The sequence below is a fragment of the Neodiprion fabricii genome, chromosome 7 (assembly GCF_021155785.1).
Source record: "Neodiprion fabricii isolate iyNeoFabr1 chromosome 7, iyNeoFabr1.1, whole genome shotgun sequence".
Taxonomy (NCBI): domain Eukaryota; kingdom Metazoa; phylum Arthropoda; class Insecta; order Hymenoptera; family Diprionidae; genus Neodiprion; species Neodiprion fabricii.
The window spans coordinates 4,598,405-4,624,043 of NC_060245.1; the positions used below are offsets into that span (position 1 = coordinate 4,598,405).

General features: G+C 32.7%; 1 protein-coding gene across 5 annotated transcripts; it reads left to right on the forward strand.

Annotated features, from left to right (window-relative positions):
* Positions 1-1,227: 1,227 nt before the first annotated feature.
* On the forward strand, positions 1,228-17,405 carry LOC124186772 (ankyrin repeat domain-containing protein 13C). 5 transcript variants are annotated; one of them, XM_046578766.1, is made up of 10 exons: positions 1,228-1,940; positions 2,868-2,909; positions 2,983-3,087; positions 3,418-3,549; positions 3,822-4,033; positions 4,122-4,253; positions 4,352-4,513; positions 5,199-5,599; positions 6,437-6,496; positions 7,944-11,881. In XM_046578766.1, exons 1-9 carry the CDS (start codon positions 1,826-1,828, stop codon positions 6,492-6,494), a joined length of 1,359 nt encoding a protein of 452 aa, XP_046434722.1. In that variant the 5' UTR covers positions 1,228-1,825; the 3' UTR covers positions 6,495-6,496; positions 7,944-11,881. The 5 variants fall into 5 exon arrangements, 3 of the variants coding, with proteins under 3 accessions (XP_046434722.1, XP_046434723.1, XP_046434724.1); XR_006871723.1 differs by lacking the exon at positions 6,437-6,496 and adding an exon at positions 17,368-17,405 and having other exon boundaries at positions 1,230-1,940; positions 7,944-8,038; XR_006871724.1 differs by lacking the exon at positions 6,437-6,496 and having other exon boundaries at positions 1,230-1,940; positions 7,944-8,038; positions 9,928-11,881.
* Positions 17,406-25,639: the final 8,234 nt, after the last annotated feature.

The window sequence follows — 25,639 nt, forward strand, 5'->3', positions numbered from 1 at the left end:
CTTCGATTAACGTTGGAGGAATGAGTCATTAATCTGTCATTAATAAGTCAGGTGAATTAATGACGTCACGTTCAGTTGACTCGGCGGTAAGAGTAGGACAATAATGTATCGCCCAGAATGATACAGTCGTGCCGTGAACTTCGAATCAGCAAAAAACCATGATTAATAGTAATAAGAAAAGGCAGTAAATCATTCTCTACTGTTCGCCTAGATGTTTATGACCTAGTTTATAATTATTAATTCATTTATTTTTATCTGCTATCGGTGGGGTTGATGTTTTCAGAACGGCAAGTCACCGAGCCATAGATATGAGGGAAAACAAACGCCGATCAAATTGGCATGCTTGATCAGGCCACATAACTCCCGATTTCCGTGTCTCCTCATTTTGGCTGTGTTTTTTCTTAAGCCCGTGTCGGTTAACGACTCACACTCTACCGTACTTTTAGCTCCACAAAAGCAGCGAATAAGACAGATCATCTTTACCATAGCAAGGTGAGCCAGCAGCGGTGAAAACAACAAAAATAGTAAACATTAACAAATTTTATGTGTTTTCAATTTCTGGTAAAACATTATTCATCGCCTGTTAGTGAATCTCCATCGCATGACTGGCCCTGGGTTTGGAATTACGCTAAACGCGTTTTGAGCGTTACAGCATTCGTGAGACAGTACATATTATTGATTACGAATGAATAAAAACGTGAATACGATTTTTCTGTGTATATTTATATTTTTGTTACAATGATTTTGAAGTAACTAGGATTACAAAATATGAATACGTTTCGTTTTATTACGATTTACAAATTTGCAAAACAGTGTTTTTTACCTCTTACGGTAATTACTGTTATATATTTGAAGAAAAATTGCCCATGTCACAAAGTGAAAAAATCAAACACATTATGTATTCTTGTATTTAATGACTTTCAATACCGTCAAACATTACTATTGAAAATGATAAATATGAAGAATTGTTGTGATGCCATCTAAATAAGAAATCTAAAGATATTTGGCAACGCTGGCCTGAAGTTAGCGCTGGCCTGAAGTTAGGGCTGGAGCAGCGACGCTTGCGCGGGAAAACGTGAAGACCTCGCTACGGTAAGTAAATATGCTCTGTATTATCATCACGAGATCACGAGACATGCATTTACCTTCCAGACCCCTCGAAAATTAGTTCTATAATGTTATTTCGTTTCAGAGGACGTTACTAGAGGGGAAACATAAAAAGCGCTGGCTTGTGTGAGCCGCGAGCGCACGGTTTGCGTCACTTGCGTGTTGCAAGCCTCTCGGTTGTGAAGAGATTCGTATTTCGGCCGGTTAAATTTCGCGTATGTAGAAGTATAGTACTTATTATAGTTTAAATCCCGCGGCCCTTATCGCCTGACCGAAACTGAAACACGCCAGCTCTGATATAATAAACAGCGCGTCGAACGCGCAACGTTTGCAAATCCTCGGGTGAAAAAGAGCGGCGTCGACGAGCGAGGACGGAAGGCATGTCCGGCATGTTCGGCAGTGAATCGACTACAGCTCGTCGGTGTGATTGCACGGTATCATCGCGGAAACTAGCCGCGAGTTAAACGGGTTAAACGTGTATCACCGACGTTAAACGTCATCATTGAACGTCGACGACGCGACGGCAATAACAGCGGTGCATAAGAGAGTGAGGATGACGGGAGTGGAACGGATACGAAGATAAGGATGACGATCGACGGGGGATATTATCCGAGATTTAATTTTAACGGCCAGAGTGAAACTTCGCTGATCGCCGATTAGGGACGATCAGAATCGCATGCAGCAGCTGCAGCTTTCGAATAATTAGGAAAGAACAAACATGGCGGAAACATCGGACGAGCCTTATCCACTTCACAAATCTATTTTTCACGGGGACCTCAAGGAGCTGAGTTACCTTATAAGGACTCACGACATCGCTGAAAAGGACAAGCAAGGTTCGGCCTTCTGTTTAGTATTTCTTACGCACCGGCGCGATTTTCGCGACTCAATATTTTGTCTCGTCGTTTGAAACCCCGATCGAATCCTAACCTCTAATATTCTACGATTGACACGCGAGGTCAAGCTCATTTTCTCTGAAATATATGTCTCGGTGAAACCTTGCGAATGCGTGAAACGATTATCATCAAATTTCACCGATTATTGGCACTTTTTTAAATACTACTTGCTGTGAAAATAACGAGAGTTACGAAAGTTTACTCTGGTGGAAAAACGTTTTTTTAAAAACGTTTTCGAGGATTTTACCAAGGAACGATATTGATATATGATTAATTTCGTTGGTGTGTGAAAATATCGATCTGAATTCATTTTGATGTCCTTGAAAGTGCTCTGTACATTTTTTTTTATTAGCTAAATTTCATTTAAACATGAAAAACTCAATCCAAATTCCGAGCAGAAATCTTTACAGAAATTGTCATAGCTTTTTATTGGTGGAGGATGCATCAAATTCGTTTCATCATCGATGGAACCACCTATCTTATCTTGTAACGTTAGTCCAAAGTCTTTTAGTTTCGATAGAAACTTGGCAAATGGATGAAATTAGCAGTACAATTTTTCGATGAACATTTTCAACATATAATTTAGTATGTTTGTAAGAAAAGTACGATCTTATCACGGTAAGAAGTTGTCTGGAACCAAAGAGTACAGATTTTCTACTTAACGTAAATCAGTTATCGAGTTGATAATACATCATCAATCATTGAGGAGTGATGATAACATTCCCCAATAAATTGTGTCTTTAGTGTTACAAATAAAGTCACTGGAAATATTTGAAATTTTTTTAGAAAAGGCATAAAATATTTAAACTGCTAATAATTGACTTATTGTGACGATTAAACTGTCGTTGATACCGAATAACATTTCAGGAAATACTCCGCTGCATTTGGCTGTTATGTTAGGAAGAAAAGGTAAATGAAACATTGTCAAAACCTCGTTTGATATGAACTGTTGTCGCTTATTCTGCATTCCTGCCTCTTCCAGAATGTGTTCAATTACTGCTTGCACATGGAGCACCGGTTAAAGTGAAGAATCTTGCTGGATGGAGTCCTCTTGCCGAAGCTATTAGCTATGGAGATAGACAAACTAGTAAGCATCGGCTATTATTCCAGTTTCGTAAAAGCTGTACCCAAGCACTTATTGATAAGTTCTGACCATTCGTAGATTCGTATTTTGTGTAATAGACTTTAACTAAACGCATTGAATGTACTGAAATTCGATTTTCATACAATTATTTTCAAATATCTTTGACATACAAGTTATAGAGGAATTAACGTCATTTTCTGGTTGGAATGCATGATCGTATATGGTTTCTTTTTTTTATTTTGATATCACACTTGTCTAATTTCTTGCTATTTGCTGTAAAAAATATCTGTAATGAAACGAGTAAATGAAAAGCTGGATTCATTTTTGTTGCAGTATCGTTGCTCGTTAGGAAATTGAAACAACAAGTGAGAGAACAAATGGAAGAGAGGAGACCAAATCTAGTTGAGGCGCTTAGGCAAATGGGAGACTTTTACATGGAACTTAAATGGGACTTTCAAAGTTGGGGTGAGTAATGTGATTACTTCTACTGAAATGTACCCAAAATATTTTGTAATGTTGTGCTGTTTGTAGAAAATTTTGTAATTACTAAGAATTAATGTCAATCCCAATGGAAAAGTTTTTCTGAACAGATTGATTAAATTTTAAGAAACCATTAAGTATTATCGACAACTCTAATATCACTTCGTTGATGTAATGCTCTAAAATGAAGCTGCGTTGTTATTATAGAACTTGATTTACAAATTAACATTTCATCACCGATATATTACTCTTTTCAGTTCCCCTAGTGTCCAGAATACTTCCGTCTGACATTTGTAAGATACATAAATCAGGGGCCTCGATTCGTATGGACACAACGTTTGTTGATTTCAACGACATGAGATGGGAGAGAGGCGATATATCGTTCATATTTAACGGCGATCAAAAGCCGAGTAAATCTCTCACTGTCCTGGACAACAAGGCAAAACTCTATCAGCGAGTGAGATACGAGGTTGAAGATATTCTTTCTATCGACATAAAAATAAAAAGACAAAGGCACTTGAGAATCTCTCCAATTTGACCGATTATTTTTGAATCAGGAAACTGAGGACGAGATAGAGGACGAAGTGGATATTTTAATGTCAAGTGATATTATGGCAGTCCAAATGTCGACTAAAGGAATTTCGTTCTCTCGTGCTCAAACTGGATGGATCTTTCGAGAAGATAAAAGAGTTGGTACCAATGTCTAGTCAAAATTTGTCGTATCACTTGCGTTGCGAGAGGTAAATGCCATGTTGAATAAATTTGATGTTATATATTTATGGCTTAGGAAATGGTAGGTCCATTTCACGCTGATTTTTATCAAATCAATGGCATGGTGCTGGAGAGCAGGAAGAGGCGGGAACATTTAAGCGAGGAAGATCTTCAGAAAAATAAAGCAATTATGGAATCGCTTACCAAAGGCAGTTTTCAGGGCTTTCCAAACGGTGAGGTTAGTAATTATATGTGGTTGCAAGGGATTCCAAACGTTGCATCGCATGCCTTCGTTTATAAAATGGGTTTTTTTTTTTTGTTTTATTTTTATTACAGGGTGGTTATATCTCATATGATATATTATTTGGCAGTTTGTCATCTGGTAGATTCGTTTTTAGCGAATGAATAAATTTTACGAATTTATAACTCGACGATAGATTATTCGATTGAGATTTGTTTTATTCAAAAGTACATAGATCGAGCTTTGATGACGTTTTTTTTTGTTTTTTTCTGCGATATCATAAGAACATTTCAACTAATTTACTTCAAATCTGTAGACAGGATTCTTGGACAGTTCATTTTCTTTACCATTATTCGAAATTATTATCATCACCTTTTTGTTTCAACAAAATGACGACCGTTGGAAGTTGACATTTTATTTTTCATCCCAAATTTATGTCTCATTCTATTTATTTAATGAAAAATGATTGTGGCAAAGATGATAAACTGTTCTAAAAATATTGTCACCAAATTTGAAGTAAATTGGCTTACCTGTTTTTGAGATATCGTCAGCACCGCAAAACATGCGAATGAAACAAACTGTAATCGAATTGAGTTATTACTTCTCTAGATACAATATCTGAAAATTCACGCATTCTTAAGAGCAACTGACGATCTTAACGGTTTCATTGTTTTTCGCGTAGCCGCCAGCCAGAAGACCGTCGCTGAATCCGCCTTCGGAGCCTCATGTTAGTTGGGAAGAGTATTCGACGGCGTCACCCGGTGAATGTCCGACGCTGGGTCGAACACTTGCCTACAAAGAAAGTACTAAAGCGTTCAAAGCGACAGTTGCAATGAGTCCGGATTTTCCGTTGACTGTCGACATGCTGCTCAACGTGCTAGAAGTTATCGCCACTTTCAAGCATTTTAGTAAACTCAGACAATTTGTGCTGATGAAGTTACCGCCAGGATTTCCTGTCAAGATCGATATTCCCATACTGCCTACAGTGACTGCAAAAATAACATTTCAAGAATTTGTATTCAGAAACGACATTCAACCTGAATTATTTCAAGTTCCGTCGGATTACTTCGAAGACCCCATGAGGTGAGTTTTTACTATTATCTTAGCACACGTTTTACTTCTATAAGTCTGCCTAAATAATTATAGACCGATAGGTTTTTTACCGAAAATTTATTGTGCGTTCGTCAGTAAAAAAAAAAAAATAATAATGATAAATAAAGAATGAAGAAAAGTCGTTGTATACTATCATTTTCGCAATACGGTTAAATTTGTAGCCTTCATCTTTGTTTGTTTTTGAATAGTGAATGACGATAAGTGCCAAGTATCTTCATGTTTTATTCACAGAACAACATTTTAAAATTGGAAGAAGAAAAAGAATGAAGTAATAGTTGATTAGAAAAATGACTATTATTTGTTCGCTTTGAATTGAATAAAAAAATCTTCCTTATATCTCTTCAAATGAAATTTTTCTTTTCTGCGATATATGTTGATAAAACACAGAGAATTAAACAATTCTGTTTTATTTACTATCAAGTTTGAAGAAATTTCATCAGAATGAATTTCATTTTAGTATGCATCGAAACAAAATTAGTTATTCATCGTGTTCCAAGGAATATCTTTGCTGTAAAAACCATTATATGTACATATAAAGGAGCAAATTGTGAAATGCAATGTTTGCGATTTGAGTACGCAAAGAAATTCGATAGTGGTGTTATTAGCCTCGTAGTTGCGTATGTAGTATTTAAAGGAATAATAAATGACGATGACTGAGTCCTGCTTTCAAAATTGTTTGCAGTATACTTTTTCACTATCGCGAATTTTTACGAAGTTTTCTAACGAAACTGTTTGTGTTTAAAAAAAAATCGAAACAAAAAAAACATTGTGACGTATTAATATATTGATGAAAACAACAAATTTCAGGGGCTATGGGGCGTATTTATCGATGATGATGATTCTGCACACAGCGTCCTGTGTCTGAAGATAAGAATTTCAAGAAATTTTTACGTTCACTAAAATCCGCGAATGAAAACAAACACAAAAATCAAAAAATAATTAAACAAATAAACAATGTATTTCCTTCAATTTAGAAACTTTAACATCTTCGTTACAAACTAATTTTTTTAAGTATTCCATTTTTAAAAACTGATATAATGTATCAGAAAAAATTGGGTGTTTGTGTATTTTAGTTGAGAAAATACTTCAACAACGGTATATATTTTTTTCGTCTAAGCAAAGTTATCCGAATAACGAATCACCTAATTATTCTTATATTGTTTAATGAAGTTTTTGAAGAAACTTGTTGAAACGGTGTTATAATACTCTTTTAAATTAGTTTTTTCGTTTGCAATACGTACGAAAACTTCGATAATTCAATTGTCAATTAAAACTTATTTGAAAAATAAAATACAACGGTGTAAAACAAATTTATTTGAATGAAGCATTCGGTATTAGATTGCGATATTTGAAATTCTTACCTCAAGGAATATCAATTACAAAAGTAAAGTATGATGTTCAGTTAATAATCTAACAATTGATTAAGAAAAAAACGCCTTGTATTCTGTAAGCGGGAAAAATTTATTCATGCATCTGCATTTTTACGCCATCCTTATTGACTGTAATTAACTATTTAATATCGTCATTGCATTTCTCAATTTGCTGTACTAACCATAACGTTTTTTTCACTATTCGTACGCAGAATCTAAGTACACCTGATAAAACGTACTTGTACGTACTAAAAGATATCGTTAATAATTTTAGTATGAAATATTTTTTGTCCCTTTCAAGATATTATATGAAATTAACTCCTTAACTCTTGGCTAATTGAAAATCTCACAAAGGAAATCATTTGGGTGGCTTCAGAGTTGAAGGATTAACATAAATATTTTTGCAATACGAGGGCAAATATTTTGTACGTTAATTTTTTTTTTTTTTTTTATCGTTTTGTTCTTCTTTTTTGTAATCCTTTCGTTTCACATGTTTATCAAGTGACGAGGTCACGTCTCTTGCAGAAAAACGTTATCATTGCGTTAGCTAATAAGCGGATTTCTTGGAAATGACAAAGAAACAAGTTATGCTTACGCCAAGCATGATGGTCAATAACGAAGCGTCGCTGGTTTTAACACGATGGGAATATTTTTGTGGCGAAGGTCGTATTTAAGTAAAATTGATTTATAGTTTAAAACAAACACAAAATTTTGATGCTCACGTCAAAGTAGCATGAATAAACGTAAATCAGATTGAGAAAAAAAGAAGAAATTCGAAGGAAAGAATTGATCGAATCTCGTAAGCCGCTAATTGAACATCAGACTCGATTTGAAACGTGACCCTCGTTGTAAAAATTTCCCTGCCGCATTGGGAATAACATTGGCATTAATTTTCCACGTATACTGATAAATAATGAATCAACAAATGTTTTGCAATATTGCAGGTTTCCAGACTTATGACGCCTTGACATCTCAGCTGTATTCGAGATGAATTACTGGACGAGCTTGGAGTTGGACTCCGAACTAGTCGATCCCCTAGGTGCAAACTTCGACGATACTTGTTTCGATCACCTTGTGGTTTTTATCGATTAATCGACGACTGTCCGAGCGCAGGACAAATTTAGTCATACAAATGGATATCGGACTGTTGATTATCGAGATTATTCGAGAGATTGACGTACGCGAGAATCCTTGTCAAAATACACGCAACTAATGTACAACTATCGGTTGCTCTTTTCTGTACCGTAGAGAAGAATTTTTCTGCTGGTTTAAAAAAGAAAAAAAAAAAATGAGACAACTTCGCCATTTCTTCTTACAGAATTTCATCTTTTCTATACTTACATTCTGTAAGAAAATAATATTATTCCCATTACTTGTGCGTATCGTCTGGCTTTTATCATAAATCACGATGTAAATACTTCATAATTAATGGGTAGTAATACCCTGAATGGAAATAATTTTCCAAGGACTGCTAATTATTCTACAAAAATGGTTTTCGCTCGTCTAATTTCGTTACATCGTTTCGTTGCAAAGTAAGAAAAAAAAACAAGAAAAACAGAATTCACGTGCAATTAGGGCTTCAATTTTGCCATAGCAAACAATTTATTACTCCTAAAAAAACAATGACAAAAAAAGGAACGTATCATGACAAAACGAAATCCTGCCATCGTTTCTTATTTGCTGAAATGGAAAGTATTATTATCCCCCCCCCCCGAGATTAGATATATTATCGATGCTCCATCGGCATCCGGCACTTCTTACTTAACTTATTATTAGTTTTAAAATTATTTATTCTACTCGCGTTGCGGGTTGTGTTGAAAAAAAAAAAAAAGAATTTCAAATCAACTACATTCGTTCCAAGTTCTGCGATAATCACATATCCGTATCATTAACTGGCAATCTCACTGACATTAGTTACTTTACCCGAAACCGTGACAATATTTAAAGTTTTTTTTCCTCTATTTTTGGTGCTATGGAATTTTACTTTCAACTCTAGATTTTCATCGAAACATGTGCGCTTTAGTTTTAATTTTTTATCTTTCCGATCTCATTTTTCCCGCCACTCTTTTGCGATGAACTTTTTTATTGTACCTTCAGTTTGTGATTTTTCCGTATTTTTCGTGGTTTTATTAATAATATGACTCACAATCAATTCGCTCTTCATTTGATTCCCTTCTTATTTATATTTCGCTGGTCTGAATACGGGTAATTAGTGAAAAGTAGTGCCTCCGATAAAGAAATTATGCCTTTTCAGAACGAATGTTCTACCAGTGATTATCATTTACGGTCGTTTTACACGACTAAAAGCAAATAAAATGACAATAATCTTTGAACAATCCAATTCAAGCTGACTCAATTCTTTGTTATAATGTAGAAAAAAATCTTTGTCTAGTTTGATTGTCTAGTAGTCACAGATAAATCAGTATTAGGTATAATTCCGAATTTGAGAAATGCCAGTTACTCCATCAATATAATTTTTATCTCAAGTACAGAAAATGTCTCGTTCATCGAAAATTTACTCAATTATTATGCGTAAAAACCATTTTTTTTTTTTTTTTATTTTCAACGATACTAAGCAACAGTTTAAAGCACATATCGACAAACAACTCGAGTATTAGGAGTGTTTTGTTTTTTTTCTTCCTAGAATTTTTTCTTATTCGTATTTATGACAGTTTTTTTTCCTCTCTCTTCTTCCGCACAGAATCGCACTGCAATTTTTAACTCTTGGAGTCTCATTAGAACTAACTAAATTGGTGAGATTAAATCTCAAAGACGCCCAAAATAGATTTCGCAAAATTTTTCAACGATTCGTTATCGAGTCTTAGCACTAAAAACTTACGATCGCAATACTTGCTTCACGCGTTTAACACAAAAGGCGCACTTGCTATTCGACATAAATATTCTAATCTTTCTCAATTTACGTTTCAGCAATTTTTTGTGCGCGTTAAAATGAATTTTCACCGGCGTGAATGTCTAGCTTGGAAGAATTTATGACGAGGTGAGAAATTTTTGACGAATGATCTCATTCCAATAGTCATCGTCGGACGTGCTTGAGGTGAACTGAAAATTTGTTTTCGACTGACAGTAATATAACGATAGCGGTAAATGTAACAAATAGATTGTAGATTTCCTATTAGACGATGATTAACGTTGAAAGATTTTGTTTTGAACCGTTTGACGATTATATTTCGTTACAGTTTGAGAAGAAGAGTTTAATTTTAATAAGCAGAAAAGAATTGTACGTTTAATCATAAGAGTTACATAAACAGGCAACTTTATTCCTAGATTGAAATGTTTTCAATTGGGTTATTTACATTGTCTGTTAAATAATACGAAAATTACTCTACATTGACGATTGTGTTGCACCGAATTTGCATATAGTCAACTAGTTGCAATGCTGTCAGAATTAATAGTTTCTTGCACAAATGACACAGCTTCCTTCAGCGTAGTCGATCTTACAGTTGCGCCAATATATTCATATATATTTATACATATACCCGACACCGCGACGAATCCTTATTTAGATATCTAATTAGACGGAAATCTACCTTAAATAATTTCGACACGATGTTACGCTAACGTTTAAAACATTCTTGGGAAAAACTAGTTTTACCGATTCCACGCTCTAGTTTAAATATTTCACCCAATGTTGTTTGTATATTAGATTCTTTTCTTTTATATATACGTATCAGAATTGTGCAGAGTATTATGTCTGGTCTAATTAGTTTTCAAGTTTAGAAAAATCTTTTGAAAAATGAGTAATCTAGTATCGCGAGTAAAGTGGTATTACGATAATACTTCTCATCGATCGTGTGTAAGTGATAAATGACTAGTAAGAAAAATATTTTTTCATCAATCGTTACCTAATAATTAGTAACAACGCGTATAATATTCTTACGTTCTTACAAAAAGTTTTTTTTTTTTTTATCTTTGTTCCCTGTAATCATCACGTATAGCTGCTGAAATAATCAAACAGCGAGCGACGTGCAGATAGTAATGTAATTTATTGATAGTATTAGTCGAACAATTATTGTACAATTGGAAAATTGTTCATTATGCGTTTGACAGGAATTCCAATGATTGTATACCGAAAAGTATCTTCCTAATGGGCATTTCGTATAATATTTTATTGTTTCTTGTTTCTTTGAAACGAGTCCGTTCGATTTTTTTTTTTTTTATTTTTTTCTCAACCTTATGAAAATTAAATTCTTATGCTGACGAACTTTTTTTCTTTTAAATCTACATAGTTATTATATTTCATATATTAAACACTGAGGTAATGAGGACATTTGGAATAGTCGATAAGTAAATACGTGACTTTCTTGTAAACCTGATCCTAGATGTGATAAAATTATTCAGAGATAAATAGACATTTAACATTTATCAAAAAGAGGGATTAATTTATTATTTATATTTTACGTTACGTAGTTGTGTGTGTGTATACATATATATGTATATATGTCCATTTTATTTGAATACTTTGAATGCGATTCTTGGATCCCTGCGTTTATTAACCGTTACTTTGACTGTAAATATCCAACTTCGCATTACTTTCTATTTTTTTTCTTTCTTTTTTTTTTGATAATTATACCCAACAAGACACGAGATAGAAATCTAGAAAAGTTGGCATTTAGAAGTAGAAATGCGAGAAATGTGATGAAACGGTAAATTCTGATTCTTCTTGAAACATATTTATTCTCCCCTTGTGATGATTTTCGTTTTCAACTGTACATATGATAAAAATTAAAAATAACGCGTCGCTTCGGACACAGGGTGGATAATTTCAAGTGGGAGTTTGTGCGCTAAGGATTTATAAAAGGAAAAAAAAAAAAAAGAACAACAACAACAGCGCAAAATGTTCTTTCTATTCTACGATCTTATACGTGATAATTAAATAAAGGAACAACAAAATGGTAGAAGTAATAAAGTAGAAATTATTCAAATTGTGCAACGGGCAGATTAACAATTTTCTCAGAAACACCATCGAGTAGCATTTTTTATTTTTTTTTTTTTTGTACTTTCTCGTTAGTACTGATAAAAATATTCAAGTCAGGGAAAATTCAACCTTTTTCAAGATCAGTTTTATGCCTATTCTTCAAATATATTATATATATGTGATATTATAAGAGACAAGATATTTGTATAATGCAAATTTCACTTCGCCGGAAGTTCGTGGTACGTCAAGTTTTTCACAGAAATATATTAATTGTATACTGTGACGTAGAGTTTTTCACTTTTAGATATCCTTACGTAGAGAGAAGAACTGCGCAAGAATGAAGTTTATATTATAACGATGAAAAATAATTTGTTCGGTATAAATTTTTCAAAATTTGTTTTTCCATCCGATCTTAATATTGTGATTCAAATTGCGTTAGTTGCCAATGTTTCGGTAAAACTTCGTCGATGTGAAGAATAAGAAATTTTAATAGCTGTCGTGTAGTATAATTCTTTGTTTTTTTTCACCGGAAATCTTATCCGTATAATTTTAATATTGTTGAGTATTTTTTTTTTATTTATTTTTTTCTTTCCCTTTTCTAAAGTCGATATCTGGCATTGATAATAATTCGTGATTGTAAAATTAATCCTGTATTATCGTAGTAAAAGTGAGACTTTTTTTTTTTCAATGCCTCAAGCGGTAGTTTATTAGATTAAATTAGTTTTCATACGTACGAAAATTGGATCTTTTATTTGCTACTTGAAATTAAATCTTTATATATATATATACATACATATCTTCACCTTGTGCAAAGAAATACGGCTAATTAGCTTAATTATCATCCCAAGAATTATCTTTATTGCGATAAAATACTATTATTAATATATTATTTCAACTATGAAGTCAATATATATTACAAAGTCTAGAATCACTTATTCCTAAAGACCCATAATATTCGGTCAATGTTATGGGTGTTTAAATTTATGGTCTAAGGCACCGTAAATGTACTGATAAATATACATTATTAATACATTATTTATCGCAGTTTTTAGAACGCTTGTCCGACTGCGGTATAAATTAATGATGTTAATTAAAAGTGTATAACATAACGTATAATATATAATAACGATTGTACATTACTAAGTACTATATATAATATATATACACATACATATAACGCATATGTCACAAAATACATTTTTTTACGCCGATATGTTAATCTTTGTAGCGTTGTATGGATAATAAGCGTGAATTTGTATTTGTCGCTTGAAAATTTATTCGTTTATAATACGTGTTGAATCGGTTGTCGGGATCTCTTCCTATTAATATACATTTATGGATATTTAGAGCATTAGAAACATCTCCGGAAGATCGACAATATTGAATATTTTTTGTTATAATGAAAATTGCAAAAAAAAAAAAAGAAAAAAGAAAATCAACCGCAATAAAGACGATAAAAAATTTAATTCGAATAATAATAGTGCCCAAAAGTTATCAATAAATTGTTTAAACAAAACATTGTTTAACAAATTTTCACGGAATGTTTATTTTTGTTGTGTGAAATGAATTCGCTGATTTTTCTGATGGCGTATGAATTTTCAAAGAATTTTGTCATTATCTTTACGTTTCCGGTGGTTTTGAAAATTTTTAATTTTGAAAAATAAAAGAAAAATCGAGAATTTTCGATACCAGAATTTCAGGGCGATGAGAAATTTTTTTAAACATTCATGTGTGTTTAGAAAAATCAACGAATTCATTTCACGAGACAAAAAAAAAAAAAAAAAACTACCTAAAAATTTGCTGAACAATGTTTTGTTTAAACAATTTATTGATCACTTCCAGGCATTATTATTATTTAAATTTAATTTTCGTATCGTTTTTGTCGAGGTTGATTTTCTTTAGATTTTTATCTTGTCACAAATTATTCAATATCATCGATGATACTCACTTTTGGTTGAGAATATATAATCAGTACATCCTTACAAGAAAAGAAAGAAAAAGAAAAAAGAAAAAAACGTCAGTCCATCGAAAAGGAACTTCCGATACTTTGTCTTCTAATCAATGAGCTTTGAGGACAGAAATGATATATGACAAGGGTTTAAAGGTGCAACTGATGTTCATCGAGTTGAATTTAAGTCGATAGAAGAAGAAAGTCATAATTAATTATGCTGTTGTAGCTGATATTTATGACATTTTAAAGAACAAACTTAATTATTTATATGATATTTGTGTTCCTATAACTTTTTAATTGGTCTGTACAAACAGGTGATATGCCACATTTTGTACCCTAATTGCGTTGTGGGATATTGAATTGAAGTAAAAAGAAAAAAAAAAAAAATTACCCGAAAGTTACTTAAATCATGGGATTGCTGTTGGTCGATAATATTCGTTAATAGACACTGTATTTACAGGATGATTAACGCATTAACATATTTTTTAACAATTTTTAATTCGTGACAATTTGTGCCGGATATTTAAAAAAAAAAATTTCACTCACAACATCTCTACTTCATGGAAAGAAAATCTTCGATTCAAGTCCTTAGGAAGTATTGTTAAATACAGATGAGTAGAAAAATGTTTTCAACTTTACGTAAATTTAAAAAGTACCAGCGCTATTTGCCTATCGGAAATAATTGTAATATATTACGGTTCAAATAATAGTTTTTTTTTTTTTTTGTTCTCGTCACCATTCGCATATGCCATTGCCACTTGCATATTGCCAATGAATTGCTTGTATATATTAACCGCGAGTAAACCAATTGGCTAACAATCGTTCCAGAAAAATTTCGCGATAACGATTGATTGTTTTCACAATGGCTATTGTAATTGCAATCAAGTGAAGGGAAAAGTTCCAGCGGCGATTAAGGAAGGCGGGGATGTCAAGGAAAAAATAATAACGAACAAAAAATATTTATAATGATAAAAGAGAGTGTGGAGAATTATACATTGTTAATATACTTATACGCGTAAATCGTACGTTGAAACAGAGAATCTCAACTTTCAACGATCTGCACTGCATTTTAAACAGCGTGAATTCCTATCGACCGCACGTTCGGTTGTCTGCTGAAATTTAACGCGCATGCGCGAAAATTCTAGAGCGATTGTTTGCCAGGGTGGCCAACCGTCATAAATGTAACCCGAAAAATTTTGAGAGTTGCCGGTATCGAGTGTCAAGTGTAAAAATTTTTAAGGTTATATTCGTGACGGTTGGCCACCCTGACAAACAGATGCTAATGGATCTTAATTTCAGCAGACAACCGAACGTGCGGTCGTTAGGAAATCACTCTGTATGCACTCATTCATTCGTACGCAAAGGTGTAAGACGATATTGAATTAAATTGAAGAAAAAAAAGAAAAGAACCGAGTAATTTGGCAAAAAAGTTTTATCCACGATTTGGTGGGATTTTTAATTATGAATAAGGCTTGTTCAGGAATGGAAGAAATATTTCGTAACGACATCTAAGAAAATAATAAAAGTAGAATATTAATAAATAAATCGATTTATGAGAAATAGATGATGAAATATTACGTTGAAATTTATCTAGATTCACGTTAATCGTAAATTGATCCACTCAATATTATTGCTTCCATGACACTTCTGACTAATTTCGAATATAGATTAATGGTATGAATATATATATGTTTTTTTTTTTTTTTTTTGGATTTAATATTTCGCAGTATCGGTTCTGCACGGGTGGTTATAAAAAGTTGCGGAAATTTTGCACAAGGTACGAATATGTTTACGACAGAGATGGCGGATGATCGATGACGGTCGGTACACATTTATCATGGTAAGCCGATACATTGACATAGGTATAATACACGAACGCAATTTCTCTAATGCTTCGATTGCAAAGCCGGGTTATGCAACGTTGTTGTAGAGCTAACATATTTTTCTTCATCACCGTATGTAAAAACTGGCGCGTGTACGTATGTATATTATATAAATGCGATCACATTCTGCTGATGAGACGTAAGAAACTTTTTACACAACCATAATTAATCTCAGACATTACACTTCTTGGAAAAATGATCTTGTAAAGTAAATAACATTTTTCACGATTAACGAAACATTCCTTTTTTTATTTTTTTGTTTGGAATGCTGATTGCCAATCTGAAAACAACATTATTGAAATACCTAAAATCGTGGAATCGAAAAGGATGTCCTATATTTCAGAAATAAGAGAAGTTTTGCTAACAGTTTTTTTTTTCTAGCGATTTACTTCTAGTTTTTGAAAACTAGAATTTTCGGATGTTAAACCTTTAAAGAAGATGAATTTTGTGTTATATATATATATATATATTTTGTTGTTTGTGAAACTTTGTTCACAATGAATTGACAAAGATTTTCAAATAACTTCAGAATGGTTTTGAATGGATTTTTTTACTCTCCGATGAAATTAATTTTTTCAAACCCGTTTGACGAAGTTCCTCGAAACATTGATCTGTGTTTTTAGTAAACTGAAAAGTGTTTAACAATTTTCTGAGAAACTTGAAGTAAAATCAGATTTTTTTATTTACACACTGAGAGAAATTTTTTGTTCGCGTACCTCGTTTTTCGCAATTCCGACAATATTCAAACAGTTTTTTTTTTTTAACGATACCCGTTTTACCCAATTTTTCTAGTTACTCTGACAAATGAAATTTTTCTCAATGCACACACTTCCGTGACAGCTTTATTTATTTTTTTTACCTAGGACGAGAATTTAATTTCTGTCGTACTCGTGTATCGACTCAATGAACGGTCATTCAATTTCGGAACGTTTATGTGATTCAATTATACCACCAGTTATATAGGCTGTTAAGTAGGTAGGTACTTGTCCAATACCAAAGTCGAACGTCTGTCTAACAAATCATAATCTGTCTAACAATTGTAACGTTGACAAGAATTACACTCAATGTTTAAGTAATATCGTATTAGGTTGAATCTTTGTTTTCTCTGTCGGACTTGGTTCAAATTCGATGTGAGAAAAATCACTGATTTTCGCGATTTTTTTTTCATGGTTAGGCTATCCTAATCGGTCTGGGTTTTTTTTTTAATAAATTAAAGCAGCGATGAAGAATACAAAATGATTTTTGTTCCGGTGATTTTTTAGTTTTTTATTATGGTTGTTGATTATCAAAAATGTTGTAAAAAAAAAAAAAAAAGAGTCCTCATCGGTGTTCACTTTTCCGGGCTCAATTTTGATCTGAAACAAAAATTTCAAAAAGATCATCAATCCGTAGGAAAGCCGCTATCGTCCTGTGGAAGCTTTTTTTTTCAAACTTCCTATTTTTTTTCTCGAAAAACTGTTGAAAAAAAGGCCAAATTCACTACTTTTTGTTCAAATCGCCGCCATTTTGTCAAAAAGAATTAAAAAAAAAAAAAAAACTCCATAGGACGATAGCGGCATTCTTACAGATTAATAATCTTTTTGAAATTTTTGCTTCAGGTCAAAATCGAGCCCGGAAAAGTGGACACCGATTGAAGACTCTTTTTTTTTTACAACATTTTTGATAATCAATAACCATGATAAAAAGCTAAAAAATTACCGCAAGAAAAATCATTTTGTATTCTTCATCGCTGCTTTAATTTATTAAAAAAAAACCCAGACCGATTAGGATACCCTAACGATGAAAAAAAAAATCGCGAAAATCAGTGATTTTTCGGGCGGTCACACTGAGATGATCCCTTAAACGAGTGACTAATCGATGAAATCAACTTCCGTTTTACCGTTTTTTCACAGTCCAAATCGCTTCGCGGTATTATCCTTATCTCTCACTAATGTGTCGATGTTTTGAATCGTCATCGTTAAAACGGCTACCTTAACCCAATTTCGTTAATTTTTTTTTCTTCGTTTTTACATTCGTTCTTAGAAATTTTTTTTATCTAAAATTTTTCAGACCGGAATCGAACGACTTAGCTATCTATAGTTAGTCATTGTCGCAAGGAGGTTGGTTGGACAAGTATAGATATTTTTTTTTATACTTATTTATAATTTTATTTCGACACAGTCGTACATTGAGTATTTATTTATCATATTATTATATTCGCAAGCTTGTTCGAAGAACTCATTGAAAATTATTGAAAACCTTGCAGGCTCGTTTATTTTCACAATAAGATGGCTGATTTTATCCACAAGACTATTTTTTTTTTTTTTTTTCATTTAAATTTACTTGGACAGATGTTTTTTTTTCCATCAGTAAATTTAACAACTTTTGTTGTTGATGAGAATCAATGTCGTTGTGACGTTACAAAATTAAATATCCAACGATGTTAAAACAGAATAAATTTGTAGGAAATATATGTGAAAGTATTTCTTTTTTTTTTTGAAGGTGTTATTCGAAAATTTTGTGGCAAATACTGAAAGAAAAAAAAAAAAAAAAAAAAATTGTAAAACCTGGAGGAAGTAGGAAAATATTTATAGGTCGTTACCAATTGTTGTAATATTTTTTTATTTACTTTTGCGTGTACATCTCACGGACTTATTACATATAAGGCATTCTGTACGAAACCGACCAATCGGTGATCCCGATGATACTTGATTTTGTTGAAATTTAACAAAAAATTTTTGCATCTAATCAAAGCAGTCTTTTGTAATTTTTTTTAGACTTTTGTCTCAACCCGTCCGAACAATAAATTTTTCAAAATTTCACAAAAGCTCGCACAATTTTTTTAAAAATGTTCATAGCTTTTTCCTAAACAGATATCAATGTAAAATGCTTTGTGTTTTTTTTTCTTTTTTCCGTTCTGAGTTGTAGTTCCAGAATGAAAATACGAAGAAAAAAAAATCGAAATTTATTTCTGTATGTTTTTTTTTTCAAAACCTAGAGCATTTCGACTTTTTTCTTTTTTTGTTGAAAAAATTCAACACTTTTCAAGAGACATTTTTACAAGTACGTACCGAAAAATTCGTAGCTCGTGATTTGTTTCCTCATTAAATCAATAACGTCAAGTGATTTGTTTCCAAATTATTCTTTTTCATTTTATTGAAACGTTTGTACACATGAAAATTTTTTTTTAAGGGTTTTTACAAATTATCAACGTTATTATAATTCTGTAAGATACTTCTCGCATGGTTTCCGTTGTGAAAAATTAAAGGAACTTTAATCTTTTTCCATCACAATCAGCTTGCCAATTGCGTGGAATATTTACCGTTATCATTTTAACTTATTAGCTCGTATAACGCGATGCGAAAATAGACGATTATAATTTATGTAACACGGATCATCCAAAATATTTTCATTATCAGGAACAATTTCGTTCGTCGGGTTGATAAACCCACGGAATTATAATCGCTCCAATGCAGAGACGAATTATTGAAGACCTGGATTTTTTTCATAAAAACTTGTTCAATTCGGTACAAATATTACAAGAATATTAAATACTGAATATTGAATAAGACTTGATCGTTAATTTTGAAAAAAATTATGAATTTAGGTAATGTTAAAGTTTGCGACGAAATTGACGAGTGAAGAAAATCTCTACGCATACGTAATAAAAATTCATATTTGATTTTTAAAGCGATCCAGACGCGTAATAAAGTTCTTAAAAAAAAAAAAAAAAAAAATTACACGCTCGTATTTATCGTGTTTTTATTTTCTTTCGTCTCTTTTACTTACAAGCATTTAATTTTTTTTTTTTTAATCAGTTTAAACGATCGCACGACGATACATATGACACATTTTCGTCTACGTCTGTTTCGCAAGATGATTATATAAAATTTGAAGAAAAGTTTTAATTTCCCAATAAATATCTATCATTTATTATGAATAATATTTTTTTAACGATACCCGTTTTACTCAATTTTTCCAGTTACTCTAACAAATGAAATTTTTCTCAGTGTAGGTAATTATTACGGTCAGTTGAATTAATTGTCATCAAGTCTTCTTTATCGAGTTTCACGATTTTCGCCAAACGGATTCGTTGCCGCTGAATAATTTTCCCCCGCAGTTGTGCGGATAGTTGGTTATAAGCCCCCATATCCTTGGTTCGTGTTGGCAACGATGGTAGATATTTTATTACTGCGATGCTGTTCCCCCGCGACAAATGTCCGTATCTAATCAGGGAAGGTCAAAGGTTGATAATGCCGGAGAATAAAATATTTTGCGTACAAGGTATCCGTTGGAGAATCGCATTGGCTTTTATTCCTTTATCATTTTCAGCCGGATGACGTGGCTCTCTAAGATTTATTCAACGTTTTCAAACTTTTTGTGTCATGTCCATGATTTCGCGAATAATTCGTGTCAGTTGATTAAGTTCGGCGAAAAAAGATCTTTTCACTTGATAAATTTACTCTTTTCGTCCCTGTTTTCACTTTCTTTCAACGTCGTGGAAGATGAAAATAAATTAATAAAAAATTATTACACGACAAGCTTTTATTATATTATATTTATATTTACGAACGAATTCCGATCCAATCGAATCATGATTTTCACTAATTATCGAATCTAATCGAATGAAAATTCCTGACCAATTACGCCCAATTAATTGTCGGGGATGTTTCGTGATTAAAATATCTCGTAACAGACATTCTCCGTGATTGTAAAATACGGATATTTTCAAAAATTTTCAATCATTTTCCCACGCATTTTTTTATAAAAACAGTACCGAACACTGAGAAATAATTTCTTGTGACTTACAGTTGCTAGAAAATTATCGTAAGATGAATATCGTCGTAATATTGTTGTAATTCAAACACTGTTGAAAGTATATTTTATTGCGACGATGTCAATACTATATTTTCTATTTTATTACAAAGTTAAATCTATCAGTAAAGCATGTTTTTCCAGCCAATCAGCAAAGGTCTCGATATCAAATCAACATCGCAAAGCAAAAGAATCACCAGAAACTTCCAGTCACAGTTTTGAAACTGATTTTCACTTTGCATCCAGAGCTGTGATATTTTTCGATTACGATGAAAAATGAAGATACGTGGAAATTTTTTCCTCGATAAATTTGTTCGAACAATTTTACGAGAAACGAGAGTAAGACACCTTTGTTCATGCCGCTGCACGAACTCGACGCCTATGGACAAATCAGCCAACGACAAATTACAATAAAGTATAATAAGGGCTGTGTATCAGTGGGAGGAAGAACGCGGAGAGAGGCGTTGGACACGATGTTCAGGGAGGGAGATCGAAAGCCGGAATGGACACGGCGACAAAGAAGGGTTAACGTTTGGCGAAGGTATACTTAATTTGACGGTTAAATTGCCTCGGAGTTAAATCTCGACGGGAAACACCGACTCTCTTCACTTCGTTCCACCGCCGATGGATGCAATAAACAATTTTATTCTTTTTCACCTTTATTTTCTACAGGAACAGACAACAGTTACCCCAAATTTTTTTAAACAAAACAAAAGGGGGAAACCAAACTCAGTTGAACCGCAAACAAGAATTGTTCGAGTAATTTGAAAATCCCATATGTGAAAAAATTTTCTTTACAAAAATGTGAATGTTTTCTTTTTTCTTGGTTTTTTGTTTGGAGAAAAAAAAAAAAAAAAAACCCAACAACAACGAACATTTCGTTGAATCAAATTGCAAGAATCAAAGTACACGACAACTGCGAATTGCATACCCGCAACATATAAACATGGGGTTAAAGTTATTACAACAGCTCTATGCTATTGCCTTCGGATATTCCAGTAGATAGTATAAAGTCCCTCATAAGTCACCTTATATCTCGGTTCATTCAACCTCTTACATATAAAATACACCTACTTACGTACGTTAAGTTATATGTATATATATGCGATATATATGTATATTATATGCGATTTATTGGCGAAGAAATCACGATCGGTGGTGTTGAAAAAAAAAAAGAAAAAAATAAGAATCCAAGGACTCGTACGAAATGCACTTTATTTGCACCCGATGATCGCGGACTCTGGTACAACAATGTACAGTTTGTTGATCATCACGTTTCTCTCTCTCTCTCTCTGTATTTTATTTTTTTTTGACCTCTTCCCGGTTTTTAAAGACCTGTCGTCATCAAATTTACTCGAATACGGTTGAAACTGACGATATACACGAACATTATCAGTTCCATTTTACGCATCTCAATTCTGTACTATAATTTATCTGCACATGTCTCACATTATATTTGTTTTTACAGTATTATGTTTCGTTATTTTGGTTTCATTGGAAAACCAAAATTTTTCTCACAGAATTCAAATATCGTTGATATTTCTTTCGGTTTCTCAATTCGACACGTATTTTTTTTTTTTCTTTTTTTTCCATTCCATCTTTCGCCTTCTTCGGTGCGATCTCGGAATTTTTATCAGTTTTTTAACAGAATTAGCGAGGACGAGTGAGTGTCGAGAAACTTGACGTATATTTAACGAATACTTAAACGGGATGAATATAATTTATCACGAAATTGATTTACGACAAGTTGTAAAAAATTTTAAACCCTCGTTAAGTTTGGAAACATTTCAATTGAATTGATATACAAAGCAATAAACGCGTTCAATTTATCAATGACGAGAAATTTTTTTCAATTTTTTCAAACTTTTCAATTTCAGAAAAATCTTCGAAATTAGATAGACGCATGTATATTATAGCAAACAACAAACAGATGGTCGCTGTACGAAGATCATCATGTTTATCTTGAGTCGTCGTTCAAACAATGACTGTAGTTTCGAATGTTGGACGCGATGAGACATTTTGCTCCCCCCTCCGCCCCTCTGGGGGAAGTTATTCAGCGTCGAATATGCGTCATGGGAAATTGTCGAAATTTGCCCTGTGAGTCTTGGGATGATAAATATAATAGATAGCGGTTAGTAGGGTGAAAATTTGGCAGAAAATTTACACTTTGTATTAATTTTATAACGAGATTATAATCGCTGATTTATTATTTCTCGAAATTATTATACGATCGTTTAAAATTGATTCAAAATTGTTAAAAATCTAGTTGATTCGTTAGTTTTATGTATATTTTTATTATCTTGGTATCGTTGAATAATTTATTCCACAATATTGAACCGTTATTGATCTTAACCAGCTTATAGTAATATTAAATTGATTTATTGATCGAATAACTAATATATTAAATTTACCATCGAAGATACCAAAAATCCGCTTCAGTGATTTCGTAGCAAAATAATTTGTACGGAAAAAATTTACAATCGAAGAGAGATATCGAACAAATTCGGTGAATTTTCTTTGCCACTTCGAAAAAAATTTATCGGTATTATTAAACTTTTGTTAATAAATTAGAGTGTCCCAAATTTTTATATTTCCAAAACAAATCTTCGTAGCTTACGAGTATGCTAATTTGATGTGTGCGATTGTATCGTAATAAGATTATTAAAAAGTACCGGTTTTTCTAAAATGGATTACAAAGAACAAAAGAAAAATAACAAACACATATTTTACCCAAACTTATGATCAACGAAGTGAAGTTTTCAGGTCTATTGAACAAAGTGTTTACCACGGATTGTGGCAACAAACTTATTATTGTTTGTTCTCCACATGACAGATTGTATACACGCAAACTGTCTGATCTGATATTTCAATATCGCTGTCGTATCGGTTGGAGAATTTGGTGACAAAGTTCATGCAACGCGTGGTCGGTCATTCTTGAAATTCACTTCGACTCATCTTTTTCGAATCGATCATTTTTATTTATCTTTCTTTTTTTTTTTCATCATATTCTCGTACAGAGAAGAAAGAAACGATTAATTTTGTGAATTCCAATCGCTATTGATCACGTAATTTTTAACAATTCTTGAAATCAAGTAAACAGCAAACTCGAAATTGCTGAAGCGGCAAAAAAATTTTAAGACTAACGATGTAATCGCTTGAATAAAATATGGGAACCTTGAATTTCTGTTTTTTACTTCCAAGGAAATTTGCTAACTTCCGCAACTACGGTGAGAAAAATTTCATTTGTTACGGTAACTAGAAAAATTGAGTAAAACGGGTATCGTTAAAAAAGCTGTTTGAATATTGTTGGGAATACGAAAAACGAGGTACGCGTAAACATTTTGCGATATCGTCGTTCCTTTTTTGGTTATTGCAACGCAAAATCAGTTTCTGAGGTTTGCTCTACTTTTTTAATTAAACAAGGCTTTAACGTCAATTTATTCTCGCGCGAGCGTTAAATTTTCGCAACGGTTGCAAGAAAATCTAGCAACAGCGATCGTAATGAGAAACAATAGTAACGGATACTAGACTTTCCGTTAACGGCTAGAAAACTAATTTTCATTTTCTACCTGGAACTATATTTTTGGATTGTGATAAAAAATGAAAATCGTTAAAGGCTGACCGGTAAACGGAAGTAAAAATTTCTCTCAGTGTAGTTATTTTCCTCATCGAAACGCTCGTGTCTAATGCGCTTATTATAAATGTGTAATATTTCCATGCGCTAAATTACGAATGATTCTGACATCACGTTATCTCACAATGCCCTTAATATACGTTCGTGAATTTCCACGCGTCATGTTTTTATACTTATTCTCACTTTGCTTTTATTATTACGTCAATTTTTGTTCGATTTTAATTTTTTTTCCCACATTCTCAATATTTTGTGCCATCTTTTGTGGGATTATTATTACAATACTTGTTACAATAACATCTCAAGTTTACTTTACAACAAATCGTGTCAAATTGGCGTGAATTCGTCTTGCATAAAATAAACTCCGACTATTTGTGTAGGGTTATAATTACTTTGCTTGATTTAACTGTAAGTCAAATTTTCACAGACTCAAGTATGGACTTGAAACCTATAGATTCGGAGTGCACGAAAATTTAAATTAAACTGTTATGACTCTATGTAATTTTCTGTAAAATTCGACTGCGCTACTGTGCATAATAAATCCAAGCGCGTTGTATCGGTGAGTCGAAATTCGATTAGTTTTCGATGAAATTACTGCAAGGTAATTTTGTTGAGGATTACCGAAAAATAATACAGGTGGAGTTGATCGTCGTTGTCACGTGACCGATTTAACAGTATTTACAAAAATCGCTACGATTTTTTAACAAAGCTTTGAATCGATTCGAAATTTTTCGTAAAATGATCGTGCTATTGTCAAAAAGTTTGCTCCGCTCGGCCAGGGCTAAATAAATGTTGTAAGAATTTTTTATTTATTTATTCCGTTGCGAGGCGGGCTGTATTTGAGGTTATACTTCGCAAATTATTCAATCATTAATTGACATGATAATTTATCGTTCCCAGCTTACCCGTAGAGCTTACTATTGAACGTCGAAAAAATCGTATCGCAAATAATATCAAATAAAATCTAGGATACACAAAAAAAAAAAAAAAAAAAAGGAGCGGATTCTCGTAGATACGGTAATCAAATCGGTCACGTGACCCCGTTTTCAAAACAACTTTAGGGGTATTATCTATACTTGATTCCGATGTAGACCGTCATATTTCCAAATATCTAAATCCACAGATCTTAAATGCGATAGAGGATAGAGGGCATAAAGGCTTAATTTGAAGTGCATTTCTGAACGAAAATATGTAAAAAAAAAATTCTGCTTTCACGCCATTTCTATAATTTTATGAGGACGTGAAAAACTACGAAAATGTGTTAATCTTTCATCGAGATTTCGTAGTTTCCTCGTCATATCTTCATTATCACCTGAAGCCGGAAATTTTTTTTGGATATTTTTGTTCCAAATTGTATATAGAATGATATGAAAATTTATCACATCATTTCAATAATTTTCTAAAAACGTGAAAATCACCAAATCCCGTTAATCAACTATCACGAT